This window comes from Thermobia domestica, chromosome 13, assembly GCF_964235325.1.
Source record: "Thermobia domestica chromosome 13, izTheDome1.hap1.1, whole genome shotgun sequence".
Taxonomy (NCBI): Eukaryota; Metazoa; Arthropoda; class Insecta; order Zygentoma; family Lepismatidae; genus Thermobia; species Thermobia domestica.
Window position 1 is genome coordinate 157,938,019 of NC_137466.1, and position 20,595 is coordinate 157,958,613.

At 33.3% G+C, this 20,595-nt stretch overlaps 1 protein-coding gene across 5 annotated transcripts in view; it reads right to left on the minus strand.

Annotated features, from left to right (window-relative positions):
- Positions 1-9,192: 9,192 nt before the first annotated feature.
- LOC145668677 (uncharacterized) overlaps positions 9,193-20,595 on the minus strand; it is a 50,527-nt gene continuing 39,124 nt past the window's right edge. For 3 of the 5 annotated variants that reach the window (XM_081736743.1, XM_081736741.1, XM_081736742.1), the window contains exons 3-4: positions 17,400-17,665; positions 9,193-11,947 (exon numbers count right to left, since the gene is read on the minus strand). In XM_081736743.1, coding sequence (XP_081592869.1) covers positions 11,938-11,947; positions 17,400-17,665 — 276 coding nt within the window. In that variant the 3' untranslated portion in view covers positions 9,193-11,937. Of the gene's footprint in view, positions 11,948-15,045; positions 17,666-20,595 lie in introns of those variants that run through there. The other 2 variants (XM_081736740.1, XM_081736744.1) reach the window with 2 other exon arrangements.

Below are 20,595 nucleotides of genomic sequence, written 5' to 3' on the forward strand. Positions count from 1 at the left end.
CAAAAAATGGGTATCCTTAAAATCCACCCTCCAAAATATCTAAAAAATACAATTTCAGTTTCAACCTATGTATGGAATGTCTATTCTTATGCATATGTAATATAAAATCTAAACAGCGCAAAATTAGGTTGGTAAACAAGACTTCTACGCATTTTCAAATTATTTGTTCGATCTTACCGATTACATAACTAATAGGATACACACGCTAAACATTAAAATCTGAATATCACAATCCAAAAGTAAACTAAAATCATATGGCCTCCGCAATTAGTAACAAAATAATAAGTGTATTATACATATCAAATAATTGTAACGTGCAATTTCACATTTAAATAAAGGGGCATGCAATAAAAACGATCGCATCTACATGTTATGTACTGTTATTTCTATATCCAATTTCATATACAAAAACGCAATCACATACTTATAATAATTTCCTGCAACATACAAAACTAACTCTCTTCCAGTCATATATATCCTAACATAACGGAGTATTAATTCAGAGCCCAAGTTCCAATTCTATTTACGTAAGATAATACTTATTTTCATACTTCAAATTATAATAATAATAATAATAATAATAATAATAATAATAATAATAATAATAATAATAGTAATAATAATAATAATAATAATAATAAATAGTAATAACAAAAAATTCCAATTGAAACTGTATTATCAATCCGAATGTGTAAAAGAACATAGTTCTGACTTGCAAGGTACAACAAATATCCTACAATCAAATGCTGTACCTGCAATCAGTGTCAAATAAGCCATGCTTCCGGAAAAAGCAACATAAAAATACCAACATACAACATTAGCTTGTAAACATATCTAGTTTCAGATAATATCCACATGTCTGACACACATCATAAAAATATTCCCAATCCAATAATGTATAGTTTCTCGTACTTTTTTAAAATTCTTCAATACATAAGTGCACAATAATTATGATTTTTCATAAAATTACAATATCAAATTTATATATTCATCCCATTAATTATTATTTTATTAAATTCAAAAATAGCCTGAATCAAATAGTCAACTGAAGTTATAAATATACCTAAAACCAAAATACAACGGCGGTATCGAAATATTTGTTTGCTTTCGGCTATATCAGTCTCCCATATAACATGCCTGTTAAATGGAGTTGCGATTATTGCCAATAGATGGCAGCACAGTTGTACATATCGTAGTACTGTGGGGTTCCGCTTTCTTTATCAAAATGTATCGTTATCTGTTATTATTATTTCAATTTTATAATAATTAAGCACATGTGAAAACAAAAAAATTAATATAAATTAAACACATAATGCAATAATATATTAAATTATACAACTTCGCCCAGCCAAATTCTTCACAAGTTTAATTAGCATCAATCTATACGGAAAAGCAAGAAAAACGTGCGCATTCACATTTCAAACTCCTACTATGGAGGAACCTCTGTTCAACGATCACGCAATGGCGCCATATTGGAAAACAAATCCACCAATCAAAGACCACAAATGGTGAAGCCCAATTCTTCATACGTAAGTATATACATATGGTAAATATTATAGGTTGATTAATTCAATAGGTTAATTAGCTTAAAATTCATTAATTCAAAATACGTTAAACCCATTCGTAATTAAACAATACTGTAAGGTAATAACGGTACGTATATCATCAGACGCGATTACATTAATTCTACGCAATCATCTTTAATTGAATAAATTAATAGCTGTTTGATTAAAGGGGTAATCAATTTGATAAGAGATTAATTAAAGGGTTAATTAAATTGATATCAAAATTTAATTAAATTATATCTTACAATGTTGCATGATTTACACTATAAATATACAAAATATAGGGAATTTCAACCCTTTAGGGCATAATTTGGCAACACCGCGCCGCTAAAAAGCCCGTAATACAGCGTAAAAGGCCACGATTAAAATGATATCGCCTCAGGGAGGTCAGATAAGGGAACTATCCTACTGGCCCTAAGTTTTTATCATATCTCCAGAATGGTTTGAGATGCCAAATTGCTGTAAACGGCATTGTGATCTTCACCTCTATTGAAAGCCACGTATGGAACTGGATGAGTTACTTATACAAACAGTTTTTAAAAAATAAAAAAATAAGATTATTTTTTAAAAAGTCAAATTTTCAGACTATGGTAACCTTGTATTTATTCGAAATAGTCATATCATGACCATAATATTACACTAAAGTACTTTGAATGTACACTACCCTGTCTGTCTCATTTGCGTTACTACTTCTGTAGAGGCTACCAAAATTTTGATATTTGTGATACTATAGTGTTCTTAGTTTGCAACATGCTCTACAAATATCGTGTATATATAGGAACAAACCGTATGAACTTATGAACAAAAAGCGCAAAAATTTTTACCATGCAAAGACTGGCAGGAGGATGTTGTTTGCCCTATTCTGTGATACCACGAGATTAACAGTTTTCCCCATAAGCATTCCGCCAGCGGGCCACCGTAGGCCCATCGACGTGCGAATGACGGACTTTGCCGTCGGGCCACCTGCTCGATTACATTAATTATGCCTTCGCCCCGCCGGCGGGGTATCCGCCATAATTCCGAGTTCTCTTCTGTTCATATGAAAACCAGAACAGAATTGATAAAATTAATCATAAAGTGGAAACTCATTTGTACTAGATATTTTGCATGAAATACCGTCATCACGACTCACCTATATACTTTCGTTTTGCAGCCATTATTTAACGCAAAAATAAATGTATCTATGAATGTTCGCAAAGCGAAAGCAGATAGGTGAGTCGTGATAACGGTATCTCATGCAAAATACTCTTGTCTAATATACTGCGTTTGCACTTTTCGATTAATTTAACCTAGTTTGAAGATATTATAGAGAAGCTGTAAAATTATCAGTAGTTTAATTTCGTTCTATTGAGGCGTCTGAATGGACAGCACTTAAAATACAAAAAAAAACAAATACAGCCAGGCACGAAGAATTACATCTTCCAATTTAAAGTTTTAATGCAGGTTTTGAAAATGAGACAAGTCTTCAGTAAACACGTTGACCACGATTGGTTATAGCAGGCCTTTTCAAACTGGCAACAATATTCTTTTTCTCCACATATGAAATATTATCACAAACTGGAAAGGTAAATGTGTTTTTACAAGATTTCCTCATATATTTAAATACTTTACTTCAAACTCGTCATGAGCCACGTGATGCTTGATGCTCTTCTTACTTGAAAACCTGACAACAAAATTATTTTCACATAATATTTGTTGAGACTTATCTTCGACACAGTGATCTTCCTCGCTTTCTGAACAGGTGTAAACTTCTCTGTATATGGATTTTCTTTGAATGTTCTCTTCTTGTTCACCTCAACCATAGGTTGGTGGGCAATATGGACGCCACTAGTCAATTTGTCAGTGATAATTCAGAGGTAGGACTCTGTCAGGTACAAATGAATATGTATCATCATCCACAGCTGGAAATATTTGCTGGAATTAGGAAAATACCATTGCATGTAATATTACGTGGGAAATTGCATCGTGTAAAATAGGCTTTAGGCAACAGTGAAAGATTCGATTTCATTAAACAATTTTATTCGAATACAAAATTATTGTTAATTTGCACTTAATAAAAAAAAAGTTTCGACAAAAATAATGCATCAACAATAGAAAAAATTGGGCAACAATTGAAATCAAAGATACTGTTTCACTTACATAACAATCTTTGATTTTTCTTTTTTTCTTATATCTTCGTTAAGGATTTGATTATGTTCTTTGTGATATACAATGCAGTGTTTAATTTCCGTTCTATTTCATAATTTAATATCTATTTATGTAAATATTAAAAGAGATAAACGGATATATATATATATGAAATTGTAATGTTACAGCGGGAATGACACAGTACTTTCGATATTAAAAGATATAAACAAGTTGATAACGAATATAATAAAATTGGACATCATCTAGAAAGTTTGTTCTGCATAGCAGATACAAGTAGTATTGCGTCGGAAAGTTTGCAAAAATTTTGAATTTCAGTTCTTGAATGTCAAACAAGTTTCGTATTTGAGTGGATATTAAAACAGTAATAGTTTTAGAAAATTAAATCATTCTATTTATTTTAAAATATCATACTTTTCTGAGATACTCCATTCAGATTCATTCCGCCTGCATAATTCCACAGCCCACTATTGGTGCGCATGTCGTAAGTTGCCAAGGTTTATTGCCAAATGTCACTTTGTGCACATCACATACCCCCCGTGCACGCAGTAATGAACAGAAGTGACATTACTTTACACACACGGGGGTGACAAATTCCGCCATTATGGCACGATTAAGATATACCCCTAAGGTTAGATTCTATTCACCCTTATTTTCAGCAATAATTCTCAAAAATGGGCTTTAGGTTTCAACTAAATTAAATTATCATCTATAAATACCTTCTTATAATTTCCAACGGAGTTGGCAGGTTGTGTTGAATAAAATTATAACAAGTGCGATTTCAGACTAATAAAAAGCAACAACCACCACCAACAAACTTACGTTGCTTAACTGGCGCCTTCCTTGGAAAGTTACATACGAGTCCTGAGACTACGACGAAAATGAAGTTGAGAAATATGGCGCACATATATGTTTTTTTAAAAATGCATTAGCACGGAGATAAAAAAAAAAAAAAACGATACAGAAAAATGCTACTTTTAATAGCATTAAAAAAGTTTCTGCTTATATTTTTGTTTCCACCTATTGATTGATATTCATACGTTAAAATAGTCGACTAATACTTGGCGAATAAATGATAGTACTTTAGTAATTTCAAATCATTCAAGTAAAACTGTAAGTGGTTACAACGCACAGTGATGACATATCACCTATTTTGACATCAATATTTTAAAATAAAATTATAGAAGTATTACTGAGTTCATTATTAATTGTAAGTTACCTTTGCAAAGTATATACTTATATAATTTCAATGTGTTTTGATTTCTGTCTGCCTGTCAACATAGAAGTTTATTTTTTTTAATTTTTGTAAAAAAAAAAAAAAAATCTGCCAGAGAAAGAAAATGGCCAAAAAGTGCTTCTCATTCAAGACTATTTTCTTCCCACGTGAATGTTTTGATTTCTCGTGGCTACAGCAGGTCAACATGGTGATCTACAATTTCTGTTGTCTCTTTTTTCCCTTGTTTTTAACGTTTGTTGTACTGTTTAAATGCTTAGGTCGATCAGTTAACTTGCGAGAAAGTGTCGTAGTTGAAGGTTGGTGTTCTTACAGAACTGATATTAGAAAATAAATAAAAGAATTATCATGGAAACAAGTTTCTCTGTTGTATTGGGAGAACAAACAAAAGGTTCTTTGCTAAATTGTGCTTCTGAAATATCGCAGGCTTTCGTTGATACTACACGTTGGTTCTCAGCCTTCATACATACATCTTTAGAGAAAGAAAGAATCCGAAATGACAGAAAGGAAAACTACATGACAAGGTGCGATGTAGTTTTATATGATTGCCGCTAGAGGGGGTGTCCGTTTAGAGGACATCCGCCCCCTAGTCTCAATTTCAGATGTTAGGAGCAGTAATGCAGATTTAGAAACCCTTTGCTGAGCAAAATCCACAGAAAAAATTTGAAGTCCTTATACCGAATAAATACATACTTTGATCACCATTTCTATTGACCGTAAGAAACTATAGGCCTAAATCGCTCTCTTGTTTATTTTTGGCCTAGGATTTCAAAGATGGATCTACTTTCGAGTTTCAGGACTGCTTAAAATTCTGGAAATTGGGCCTAAGCAACGTTCCAGTTTTGGTCATCTATATTTCCTCCGTATTTATTCGGTGTAAGGACGTCAAACTTGTTCTGTTGGACTTTGCTTATCAAAAGGTTTCTAAAACTGCCTTACTGTTCCCAAAATCTGAGATTCAGGGGTGGGTTAGGGACGGCTGCCATCCTGCCCCACTGATGCCCCTGTCTAGCGGCTGTCATATGAAACTATCCTACGCCATTTTACGTGGTTTTAATTACATTAATTTCGGACTCTTGACTGCGATGATATTACGTTTTGAAATAGAATTCATTTCCTGAGTAAAACTGAACCTTATTGAAAATGGACTTGGATCCATTGTGGTCTGAACGCCCCAAACATTACTTTTATAGGCTTGCAGAAAATATTCTAAAGTTAACACAACGCGAAGTGTGCTTCAAATATTACTTTTCGAAAATTTATTATTTTAAAATATTATTAGCATCAGTGTTCTGAAATAGTAATCAAATTTTGCAACTAAAATCTCACCCGCCTCACGAAACGTGAGTTTAGCCCCTAAGGACATAACTATGAAACTTTCAGAAACAGTAACTTTGAAATGACTTGTCTTGGGACTAAAATAACCGCACAAGAGTATTTCTGGTAAAATTCTAACCTTAAAACATGTAAAATGACTCCCTTTGCATTTAAAATTTAGAATTGCAATCAAAAATGGCCGCCATGATGCTTGATAGCAACATCTAATGTGTCAGACCACTTTCAAGTTTTATCATTCTCCCTCAACCCGTTCTGAACACACAAGGGTGGTGAGAACTTTTAAGATTGTGTGAAATCTCCATAGTAGGTAGATTTTAAAATCTACCTATAAGGCTTATTACAACCAAGAAAGTACTTATGAGAGTTACTGGCAAGAGGGTTAGTAAAAGGGGGTCGTGATATGAAATAAGTTGAGAATTACTAATCTATACTGAAATATTCTGTACCCAACATATTGTAGTCTTAACAGGAATAAAATAAATGAAAAGTCGCTTACAAGCAATGGTACTATTCAGCCGGTTCGCCAGAACCGGTTGTTAAATATTCCGAGTTCAGAGAACTGTTTGTTATAACCAGACCTAACAGTAAATTTTACCCAGTTATACTCGGGAACAGTAAATTTTAGTTTAACTATATTTGTTTTTAGAAATTCTCATAGCTAAAGGGTTAAACATATGCAGTGTCTCTTTCAGAAACAATGTTCCGGGGGGCACACTTAGTATTCCAGGGGGCACTGCTGGTACTATTCTGTTTATTATTGTATTATAGACGTATTATTTTGGTCTCCTCCGAGGGGGCAATCTCAGAGCTCTGGAGAGGGCGCTGCCCCCCAAAAAATATGTCTAGAAGAAACACTGATCACATGATTCCGAGAAAAAAAAAGTATAAGCGATTTATTTCTTAATCTCAAATGCTCAGATATCAAGAATGAAAACTGGGATGACATGAGTGTAGTATTTGAAACACATGCATATTATCAACACTTGCCGATGCATTGCTGAATTAAGGTCTTTCCAATACTTTTGACAACCATCTATGTTGGGTAATTTGTTTCCTAGATATTTGCAGTAGTACCTAATTTCGTCACACCACCTTGTATTACAATGCTGTGTAGGTCTCTTCTTGTCACTTGTGGTATCCAGTAGAAAATTTGCTTTCGTCTACCTTGTACGGTTTGTTTCCTAAGAGAGTTATATCTGTTTATCTACCTATACATCTACTCTCTGTCTCTCTCGATATATATATATATATATATATATATATATATATATATATATATATATATATATATATATATATATATATATATATATATATAATGATATGTATGTATATATACAGAACAGGTTGTTAAAGAATTAGAATTACATCACTGATTGCTAGTAAAGAGCAAGAAATTTTAACAAATAAGTTATTACCCGAGTTTGAAATATGTGTTTAAAATCATGTTTTAAACTTCAAAATGTTTAAAACATGTTTTTTGTGTGTTTTAAAACATTTTTAAAACATTTTAAACATCTTTTTCATGTTTTAAACGCATGTTTTGTTCTTTTTTTTTTTTTTTTAATACTGTATTTTTTCCAACCCTGATGTGAACAAACATCCATTAATTTTGCATATCAATTGTCTGTTGCCTTGAATACCTTTTACAAAAATATTGAAACTATTAGTAAGAATATATTTTTGAGGTTCCGTACTAACAACTCACTTCTTCCTTAACAGGTTTTAAAAAATCATTTGTATGGGTTCATTTTTAACAAATATCTTATGCATATTTTATCCTCACTAAGCTTTATCTCTTTGCATTTCATAAAAAAAGTTTTAGTTTTCATTTCCTTTAACGCTTGTTCTGTATCTTCGTTATGTCTCTGTGGTAATAAGCAGGGGTCGAAGTGAGACGGTATGCAGTAGTATGTCATACCGCCCCTGGTTTTTTAGTGATCAAGACATACCGTCACTGGCAAGTAGATGCTAAATATCTTTAATAAATCCATTTTTATACACAGTAATTGACGAATAGTTTTGCACGTAAAATGATCTTATTTCGTACGTAGAAATAATTTTTAAGTTGATAGCATCGACATTTTTGTTATCTTTTCCTTACTTTTGTTTTTAAAATGAGGTGTCTTCAAAGTTCATCTAGTTTATATTTTGATGTGCCATATTGAATTGTTTCTTTCGTATGTATGTGTATGTCTTCTTGTCTTTCATATAAATGTTGTATTTTGTTGAGCATGAGCGGATTTAGGGGTTGTGTGATATGGGGGTGATTCTTCCGGGGATTTAGAATATCCCTCAGTCGAATGGGGGTCTGGGAGCTTTCCCGCAGGAAAGTGTCCATATAAAAACTCGAGTTTTGAGCATTTTTGTGCATAAGTCTCTATAGTACAACATAAGGGGATATTTGAATTTTTTTTCGGTTCTTGGAAATGGATGAGTCTCTCTATGCCCATTCCCCATAACTGAAGAGAAGCTCTCCAGTGGTTTCCAAACATTATGTAATTAGAAATCCAATCTTTTAGGCAATATACCCTTACTGCATTTCAACATTTAGGTAGCCGGTATGTCGAGTTAAAATCGTAATAAAACATACCGCTTCTGCTTTTTTGCCACTTCGAACACTGGTAATAAGGTTTTATATTTTCCATCTAAGTGTATTAATACTCTTACCGGTAAATTTTGTTTGAATCAATTTCCATGAGATTATCTCCTATGGTTCACTATTCTCTAGGTCTTGTAAATTTAACAATTCTTAAAACTTAGTTTTTTTGGTTTAATTTTAATGCCATTACTTATTATATAGAAAATCTTTAAAAGGTGTATTCATTTTTATTAATACAAAATTCTAAAATTGGATAATCATATTTCAATCCAGTATATCTAATAGATAATTTATTTTTACTTTTTTTGTCTATCATTTTGTCTGTTATGCTTAGTAAATCAGGGAGGAAGAAACATTTCAAATCATCACATTTGACTAAAATACATTTCCCAAATTTATTTTATTTTCCCCATCTTCTCAATTTTATATTCTTTATTTCAAGTTCTTTCCAATCAATAACTGTTTTTTGCACAATATTTTCAATTTTGTTTAAGAAATCAATGTGTTTTGCCATTATTTACTATATAGAGAATCTTCCTTTTATGCAATATATCCATACAACTTCACATATAAAAATATAATTAAAATTCTTCAATTATTTTTACTTATTTCAATCATTTCACCGATTATAATCACACGACAAATTATATTATCAGTTACAGCTTCTGCAAAATTTACATTTTTTTTTTTATTATTTAGATTTGATTTTGGGTTTAGCGTCCCGTTCAGCAACGAGGCTATATGGAAAGTTGAATTTCATATTAACGTAGAATCCGATCCACATGAGGTTTCTTCTATGACAATTAATTATATATATAGGCCTATTTTTAGAATTCATCTAGATCATAACATATTTCTGTGTTTCTACATGTTCTTCTCTTACATGCGATATAATATTCATACATCTTAAAATAATAATCAGAAATATCTAAATTTTTATTTTGGGGGGAGGGACATTTCATCTTCTTCACTTTACAAGATCAAATTTATTAATGTCTTTATTCTGATCTTGACATCTATCAGTTTGGATAGTTACAATTAGAAAATCAAGCTTATCAAATTAGTTGGTTAAATTGTGTAGTTACACCAAACTCACGAGAATGATCTGTCACTGCTTTTTGAATACATTTATACATATTAAAACATTATATATGAATACGTTAGTTCGGTATTTCCAATACTTCTAACTTTCACTTGCTCTGATAATTAGGCTCGTATTCAACTATAGGCATTCTCATTTCCATATTGTTTATTTCTATCCTCCATTATGAAGTGCAGTTGCGCTGACTCCTGTACTATTCCATTTATATGAAACACCTAGGTTTAGTGAATGTTATTTTCAATCCTTCTGTCCACATTATATCATTATGACCACTTAAAAAAATAAGTGTTAGTCTTAATGGAAATACAAAAGTAAAATCTCTTTTCAATCCTTACTTATCAGTTTCGAAACCGGTTTGTTTTAAATATGACACTTTAAGTTTAGAAAATTGTAAAGTTCCGATTCCAGTTGAAGGTATTTCCAGGTAATTCAATGTTATTTATAATAACTCTATGCTTTCTCTGTTTGTGGCAAGAATAAAAAGAAATTATATATGTTTTATCTTATCATTAGTACCGAATGTTCCTCCGGCATGAGCACATACAACTTCAAATTTCATATAACAGTTGGTTTTGTGAGACTCGATAAACTCATCACCAACCTCTATGCCATATTGTGTCTTTATTAGAGTCATTCAAATTATTGAATGTACATCTGTTTGGTGAAAAACTCTGCATTTCCTAACTATAAATATTTTCAATCCTACACATTAGAGAAAATTTTTATAAAAGCATGGTTGTAGTTTGTAGGAATCTCATATTTAGTTTTTTTTCTACAGTGTTATTTTTATGAGATCCCAGAATCATTTTTCTGATTACAAACATTCATAAAGCATAAAAGATTATTAATACTTTTTAATCTTTAATTGCATGCAACACATTCAAGTTTTTGTGTACACAGTTATTAAATTTCTATGTATGACCCTTTCGTTGCCCAAAGGTTATCCAGGCGATATTCCAATTCCTCCCATGGTTGATCAACATTATGTGAGAGATGGTTGTTATGACTTCAGTAATTCTGCGTCGTAATGCACCGATATCTTCATTGGTGTTTGGTAAACCTTGTCCTTGACATAACCCTAAAGGAAGAAATTCAATGGTGTGTTATGTACGGTGATCACGGAGGTCATTTTATGGGACCATTACGCCCGATCCATCTTCCTAGAAATGTTATGTTCTAATAGGCACGAACATTTAACCCCAACGAGATGGCGCACCATCTTGTTGGAAAATTACATCCTGAATTTGTGGCATAAGAAATAAATGCAACATATCAAGATAGGTATTGGCTCTGATCGTCTTTTCACTGAAGAAAAAGGGCCCTATGATTTTATCGTGCATAACACTGCACCACACATTCAGCTTAGGGCTGTCTCTGAAAGTCTCAAACACAGCGTGATGATTCTTGGACCCCCAGATTCTAGCATTATGTCGGTTGGCAACACCGTACCAATGAAATATGAATTGAGAAAAAGGACACGTTTCAGATAGTCAACATCGTCCTCAATCTCAGGCAGCATGGCAATAGCAAAGTCATGACGAGCACTATAATCCGTTGGTTGTAGGGGGTGCACAATCTGGACCTTACACGGAAGAGAATATGTTTATGTAGGACGCAGTGCACTGATGTCTTATGAATCTGCAACTCACGTGAGGCTCTGCGGACTGACTTCTTGGGACTTCTCACAAATACATCTTTCACTATCAGAATTGACTGCGCACTAGGTCTACGCCTGCCTGTTCTAGGGAGATCACTGACATTGCCTGTTTCCTTAAACTTAACATACCACATCTTGATGCTTTTAACATCTAGGAGCTGTCTATGGTATGCCGTTTGCAATTGTCTCTGGACTGTTTTTGGTGACTGTATCTCGTGATACCAGAGGACACATTGGGCTTTCTCCTAGTTTAAGTACCTTCTATAAATAGTGTCCGATGCCGGTGTTGTTACGTCACTGGGCCCTGTAAAAACAAAATAACAGTACATATGTACAGAAAAACTTGAATATGTTACATGCAATTCAAGATAAAATGTATTTGTCTATGAATCATATTTTATGCCTTATGGATGCTTGTAATCAGGGAAAGAATTCTGGAACATCCCGAATATGTTTTTATTCTGTCGTTTCAGATACACGTGATGTCAGAACGAACTGTTTGGACGAGAGGAAGCCACATGAATACTGGAAAAGAGCTACCTGAATCGCGATTATTCCTGCCGGGAGATCCAAATTCCGCAATCAAGACAGTTGGTCAACGCTACATGAACATCGTGAAAGCGATATGATGTGAAATGTACAGATGCAACCGAGATTATGAAGGAGTGGCTGTTTGGAAAACAAAACACACAGACGACAATTTCATTGCCGCCGAATCCCAGAATTCATCCAACATTTGCAGGAGAAAGTTATGGAAGATCCAAGCAAAGGAATGTGAGTTCTTGCTGCGTCCACCATGAAGCTGGCTGAGTACGAAGATCTCTCCTGCTAAGTGTAAAGGCCAACTGGTGATAGAAGTGGTTATCACAAAATTTTAACGATCTCACCTATCTCAATTGTGGTCACTTAATTGCAATCCTATAGGTTATTATGCGTGAGGCGGTTATAAGTAACAAACACATTGCCTAAAACATTAAGACCCAGCAGATCGATATGATTCGGACGAGGTATGAGGCTCTCCCTTGGGAGAACGTGCGTGCCGTATGCGCCAGATTCTGATGCAGTATCGAGACAGTTGTGCATGTTGATGGAGGGTTTTCTAAGTGATTTCTCTTTTTATTACTATCATCTTTATGCCATTTTCCATATTTCCGTCGTTTTGACTCAGATGTTCTCTGTTGTTCACCATCACCGTTTTTCACCATCAACTGTCAAATTTAATCTAAACACCACATATACTGTCGATTATTTACAAAGATTAAATCTTTATTGTAACAAAAAGATATTTTAAAATTATTTTCGTTGTTTTGTCTGTATTATTTAGCTCATCAACGCTGTTTTCATTTAATGATTTGACAGAAATGGGGATGAAATTTAAATTAGTTTCAATGGAAATTAAATGAATTGCACAATCAAGTTTCCAGTTTTGAATTCAATAGTAACAACACTTGATAGGAAGGGTAATAATAATAATTGTTGTAAATTATGAACGATGTTTTTCACAAACAAACTACCACTTTTTCACAAACAAACAGGAAAAATAAAACTGAAAAACAACTATTCTTTAGCGGCGACGAGCTTCCAAAAAATGTGAAGAAAATGTACGGATTTATAATCTCGAATGTTTTGTGTTAATTTATTTCGGTATAGTATATGTTTTATTAGTAATAATGATAATGTCAATAACAGCGGGTATAAGTATTAGAAGTAATAGAGGGTAATAACGTGCAAAAATTTTCAGTTTAAAATTTGTGTCCCTAACTACAACAAATGTTACGCTATTCAGGCTTGCTTCAGTTCAATCTGCCAATCCTACTGGGATATCTTGATAAAAGTGTAAACGACGGACCAAAGACTCATAAGATGAATGCAGAAGTTCCTTTAGAATAGAACTGAAATTGTTAGAAGAGTTCAACAGGATTATCCCCTTTAGATAATAAATTCAATATAGGAGATGTCACCAAGATCTACATAGGAAAGACTCTATTTCAATAGCTGAGTTTATTTTATTTATTTATTTATTATTTTTTTTAGACAATGTTTCTATGGCAAGGTTTAATATGAAAATTAACAGAATGTCAGGAAATCAGAGAAAAAGCTGTAGAAAATACGGGAAGGAAATAAATATTAAAAAGACGAAATCAGTGGTGACTGGGTTAAAGGAAACCGTCAAGTGTGAAAGATAGAGGAGAGAAAGTATCAAAGTAGCTAGTACATGATGATCTGAAATGTAAACAAGAAATAAAATGTGGTATCACTTCGAATTATTGGAAAAAATATTTTAACATGTAGTTTATGTGTACAGTATTTAGCAAGGACAATGAACTGGAAGGAAAATAGAAAGATCGAACGAAAGCGAAGATAACTAACTAAAAAAGAATATAAATGTAAGCTAATGTAGATTTTGTAATGCGGAACTGTTGTGAAACAGCCGATGTTGTAATTTCCTGTGTGTTTTCAAAGGAACGCTTAGTACCTGAGTCCACGAATTGTAAAATTTCAACTAACGAGCACATATTGAGCAAGTACTAAGGTGAAAACTTCCGACGTAAAAACAAAAAATCGTAAGGAAACAATCTCAAGAGTGAGGAAAACAATGGAACAAGCAAACACTGAACTCATATAAATATTAAGATTTGAATTGCTCCGGGGCTCTTAGTTCTCCGACTTTGGTTAGTAGTTCTTCATTCCTGTTTTTTAATCTTCATATCGACGAGGTCCTTAGACTTGGTTCTCAGTTCACTGCTAGTCTAGAACTTAGAATTCTTAGGACTTGGCTCAGACATCAATCAGTATCTCATTAGAAGAGTACTGAAGTTCAACTTAGACAATCGTTGAGAGGGCAGAGATATCAGTCATCAGTTTAGTATACAGTAAACCGATAAACGAGACATCTCTTGAACCAAGAATTTCCAGAACAACTGAAAGAATGACGAGAAAGTACCAACCTACATAACCACCTACGGAGTTGCTGTTCACCAGTTTCATCGATGCAAAACAAGTTCATCCCCACCGATCACAGGATTCATCACAGAAGAACGCCAGGAACGCCGTACGGAAGAAGACCACAGTTTAAACCAGGTTAGTCTTGCTCATTTACGATGTTGCGTCTGTTGGCAATTCGTGAAATTTATTCGGACTGAACTTTAAAACAAACGCACACATTTGCTCAGAAACTGTCAAATAAATCATTCAAACATTAAAAATTCTTGTCTTTAATTTTACACATCACACAGCAAACCAATGGGTTTTATAACTGCTTCATTTTACTGATCACGAAAGTGTGAGTGGTCCTCGCTTCCTCACGCTGGTATTGAACATAACTCTAAGTTTCTCACGCCCCAAAACACATCAGTGAGGGGAAAGCGACATAAAAGTAAGAGTAAAAGAAAACGAAATAAACCTTTAGGAGGAAGAAAAACGTACACAAATTCGTATATTTTCATTTCTTACATAGATAAGATATATTTTCTGTAGCAAATAAGTGAAATTCAATCTTCTGAATATCTTTAGTGTTTTATTTTTATTTTTTACTTATTTATTTGAAAAGCTAGCACAATAGTACTATTACAAAAAAAAAAAAAAAAAAAACCTCTCTATAGAACATACACAAAAATTTATTAACACACACGCAAATTGTAAGCTAGAACTATTTATACAAATTTCAATAACTTTTACTTGCAATCGTGTCCACATAAAAAACACTTACAACCACAAGAATATTACTATGTTAAAGTTAGCACTTATTCTAAAATTATATATCACAGTCATTTAAGTTAACATTACTCTTAGAGAATACATTGGATAATACATACATTAAAAAAGTTTTGCATCACTTCTTTAAGTTCCGTTAAACTTTTCCTTGTCGAATATTTATGATAAATCAATAAAATGCCTGCTCCTATATGTAAATAAATCTGCACATACCCACTTGGAGAAACCTAAGTAAACTCAACGTTAGGTAACATATTAGTTTAAGTAGTAATACCAGGAAGGAAACAGTTTAGTCATGTTTTGAGCACTGTCTGAATATTATACTATGACGATAAAGCGAATCTCAATCATTGATTGTATCTGAAGTTACTTCAGGCGACCGATATCAGCGGGAGAAGTAACCAGAAGTGTAGAAGTGAATCAAAACATGTGGTATGGACACGGAATTGTTACAGAAACACAAGTAATATCTAATAACTACAGCTGCAGATGATAAGTGTCAATCTTCATTCGTTTCGAATCGAAGAAACCCCGATAACATCCTGAATAATTATTTCTTACCTGGCACAAGACGATGTGTCTAACCAACTGTTCGAGACAGATAGCATGTGGTGTGTACCTCACTACAAATGGAATATTGCAGGCAACGCTACAAACAGCCAATGAAATATGTAGTCTGGACTCCATTCATAATTGGAACAAAATACTTTCTACCAAGTAATGATGAATATAGTATGTCTTGTTCCCGATAATCGTTAGTAACATGCTTGGGAGAAATCTAGTAACGATGCTTATATAACACGTGATGCACCAGACGACTGCTCACAGAAATTTAGAAATGAAATTACACGAGTTACAGTACATCTTTCTTGACCTTTTTAGGCACGTACACAGATGTACAACAAGAACAAAACCCTTCAATTTATAGTAGTACCATATCGTCAGTTGTAGCGACTTTGCAGGGAAGTAACATCGGCCAAAATTAAAATTATATCTATATACGCTAAGGGAAGAAAACCCATCCAATGACCCAATTCTAGTAAACTAGGTAAGTCCTCCTCCTCTAACCTTTAGCGATAAAATTCCAATTTTCGTCGATGTGACTTTTCTCAAAGACTGTCACTGATCTCCAGTATATTTAAACAGGATTTATTTTTATGAACAATAATTCGGGCGCCCATCATGAAGGCATCGTCAATATGATGTAAATATTACCTTATTACGGCCTGCTTGTTGCTTGGATTAAAAAACAAAAACGAAAAAAAAAACCTCGAGATTGATTAAAATATAGAATATTTTGATTTTATAAGGTATTTAATGACATCCTCACCATCCATACAATCCACAACATATTTGCGGAACTGTTATTAAAAAATAGTGCAAGTTGGACCAGTAAATGTATAGTGACCTCGTGGATGGTATACCTAGAACGATGTGAGGAGGCATTAATGAAAGAGGATGAGCTATTGGTACAGGTATTAATGAACTGATATTGGCTCTCATACCTTAATACTGAGGAATCAATGTTTTATAATTTTAAGAAATTCTTACACATCCCTTTTGGAGAGAAATAGATGTTGCACATACCATAATTTTTCATATAACTCATTTTTAATATAGTTAAATATCACAAATACTTATTTTCTAGGTAATGCAATACCTTTTTATGTGTGCATTACACAAATTCTAAGTACACAAGTTAGCAACAGGTCAATTTCACTGAGCTCAAATCAGAAAAAAAAAGACAACGTTCTTTATCTAAAATACTAAAGGTAAACATAACAATAAGACATGGAAGTTCGTCTAAGATAGAAAGGTAAAGAAGCCTAGAAGACACGTCGATAATACAACACAGTTCCATATTATAGTAAGTTAATGATTAATCATTTAAATAAGATTCCACTTTAAAAAATCTTCGTAGCTATCAATTAGCGAAGATCTTCAGGTACGGTAACTAATTACATACAAAACATATCTCATATATCCGAACGCAATATGTCTTATGTCAGAAATAAATGTTGATAGAATAACAAGCGCATTACCATAATTTTGTTCTCATATATATGGAATATCCATCATACTGTACGGAACTAGGCGTCGAACTTATGTCTATTTTACTATGGGTAGTATACTCAATGCAGTAGGAAGGTGTAAAAAATTCTGATAGTTCTGGTTCGATATCTTTTCCAGAGACACCATAGACAAACTTAGTCTGTCGCTTTCGTTGCTGTGATTCTTCTTTGACTTGAAGTGGGATAAGGTCTTTAAACACTCTTTCATGAGGTGCGAAGTTCATCTTCCTAGCTGCCTATAACATAAAAAAATATGGATAAAATTAATATTTTGAACAAATATACATTAAATTAATATTTTCTCACTACGGTTTCACATTTCAATACATTTTTATCATTTACGAAGTCACAGATAAGAAAGAAGTTATGGAGTAAGGTTCTCAGACGGATTTGCATAATCTGTCCTCTCTTCCAAATGGCTCAATACTTAATCTTCCTTTTAGTAATCATTAATACTTAACTAACATGAACATTCTACTCTCTTTCACTCCCTATTTAAACATGACCTACCTGATATTTCAGCGAGAAGTAAGTGCATAACTATGAAAATATTGTAAATTTTTATAGTGTTCCGGGTTTTTAGCCTGAAAATCTGGGAACCCCCTACTGGGGACAAATAAAGATATATTATTTTTTCGCTTATAAACTAATCAAATATAACATAAATACTACAAACTTACAGTGAATTATACACTACACTCAATACAACCCACGAACGGCTATTGCCAGTCAGACTTTTACTGGGTGATTTGTGGCCAGAACTTCTGTTCCCACTGCCATAATTTTTGTCTTTTAGGTTGAGTGTGTTTCCTCTTTAAGTCAAGTAGTTCCTAAATTACTTCAAGATGCTGAGTCAATACTGAAACTTGTATGCCCACTGGGAATCGAATCAGGACCAAAACCACATACACCATCATTCACCCCCATAAGATCATTTAAAGCAAGTTACATTATAGCAAACTGCATTTGGTAAGTCCCTCGTAAACAAACCATAGTCTAGCAAAGTTTCATGTAGGACTCGTTTGACTAGATAGTATACCTCCACGAGACATTATCGGCCCATACCTCCACGAGACACACGATACATTATCGGCCCATATCATTTATTTCTGGCTTTTTGACCGACAGTTCGCTACTTCCTTATATAATCAGTTCTTTGACGTCATAATATTGAATCAACACCGAAAAAATCTGGAATTTTAGCAGAATCAAACCAAGAAGAACCACCTACGTTAAGTCCAGTGTGCTCTCTACTGGATAATACCAGTCGATACCGAGATATTACAATAGATCTTACGAAATTCGGCAAGATTATGATTTAATAAGATAGAGCGAAAGAGAAGAAGAAGAAGAAACAAACAAATTCAACAGATGCAATCCCATCAAACAGAAATTCGACAGAATCGTTAACTTTATCCTGTTATTAATGGAATTGCATTTTTACAAAATACGTCTTAGTAGTTATTCTGAAAGTTAGTAGTATGTATCAACTTTTAAAATTTCTTTTTGATTAGCTGCCAATAAAATCTCTGGGATCATCCGCTTCCATCAGAGATGAAAAACAAAATCTTTAAGTTTTACGCCCCACGGTTATGCCGGCTAGGCTAAAGGTGACGGTGATGATGAGAAATGAATGAAATGGTGGAACGAAGAAAGTGGGAGGAAACGGGACAAACCCGGGAAACCCCACGCACAAAGTGTTTGTCCACCACAAAGTTCACTTGGAGCGAGCTGGGATTGAACCAAGGACCCCATGCACCAGAGGTGAACGCTCTACTACTGAGCCACCACGGCCCCTATCAAAGAGATGAGTTATTTGGGACAATATGAGAATACATTTTATTAGCATTATTATTATTATGACAATTATTATTACAGAATCGATTAATTTGAGTGAAACTTAATTCTGTAACTTGTGAAAATAGTGTACAACAACAGTACATATATTATTAGTTTAAAAGTTGGTCTACATTCTTTTAGATGGCTATATTGTTGGATAAATGCGTCACATTGCCAGATTGAAGTTAAGAATCTATTTGTTGGTGTTATAGAAATTACTATAGCTAATTTCTGGTTTTGTAAAGTTTAATCATATTTTCCTTCTCAATTAGATTCTTACGTCAAAATTACGAAATGTTTCTCGTCACAATGTCAATATTTCAACTTTATGGGTTTTGACTTATGGAGTGTTATCACATGATTTATTTTGTGTTTAAATTTAAATAAATGTTTAGACAATTCTGATATTCCACTTTTATTTCTTTTAGAATCCTTAATGTGCTTCCTAATTCTAATTTTAACATTTCTCTTTGTCATACTAACAATTGACTTCACATGCCCTGTCGCCATTTTTTATTTTTTTTTTCAAATAAGAGTAACTCATATTCATTTATTCTGTTATATAATTTGGAAAACCGCATCCTCGTCACATTCTAAATAATTCACTCCGTTAATAGAAGCAGACGACTTGCAAAAATGTTGATGGACAGTTAACCTGGAAAGAATTTCAAAGAACAAAGTACTACTAAATTTGTTTCTGGCCTTCTAGAACTAATTTATTCTCTCTGCGCTTATCATATAACTATCTGGAAACAAGGCTATACTTCAGCAACTTTATTCCTATGCTCTAGGGGGTTAACAGGATTAAAATCTCTTTAAAAAACACTTAATATATCTTCTCAACACACTACTCTCATTCAACTAGCTTAGTTCGTTTTTAATACGAGAATTGTTCAATAAGTCCTTAGAAAAAGATTTTTAAAAAATCATTTTGGGAATTTTTTTTTTCAACATATCCCCTTTTGGTTCGACACATTTTTTCCAGCGTTTCTCGAACTTTTTTAAATCGTCCAAAATGTAGGATTTCGGAAAGTCCTCAAAACAGGCATCTGCTTGGGCGATGACGACCTCGTTCGACATGAATCGTTTTCCGTCAAGCCATTTTTTTCAACTTTGGAAATATAAAAAAGTCACCGGAGGCCAAATCTGGTGAATACGGAAGATGTAATAATTCTAATTTTAATTCGCCATCGAAAAAAAGTATTGATGGACGAGAACGTTTTCTTTGCCACACGAGGACTTTTTTTTCTTGATTTCTTTTTTCAACTGGTGCAACAACGACACATAATACTCTTCATTTATAATCTTTTCCCAAGTAATCGATGTA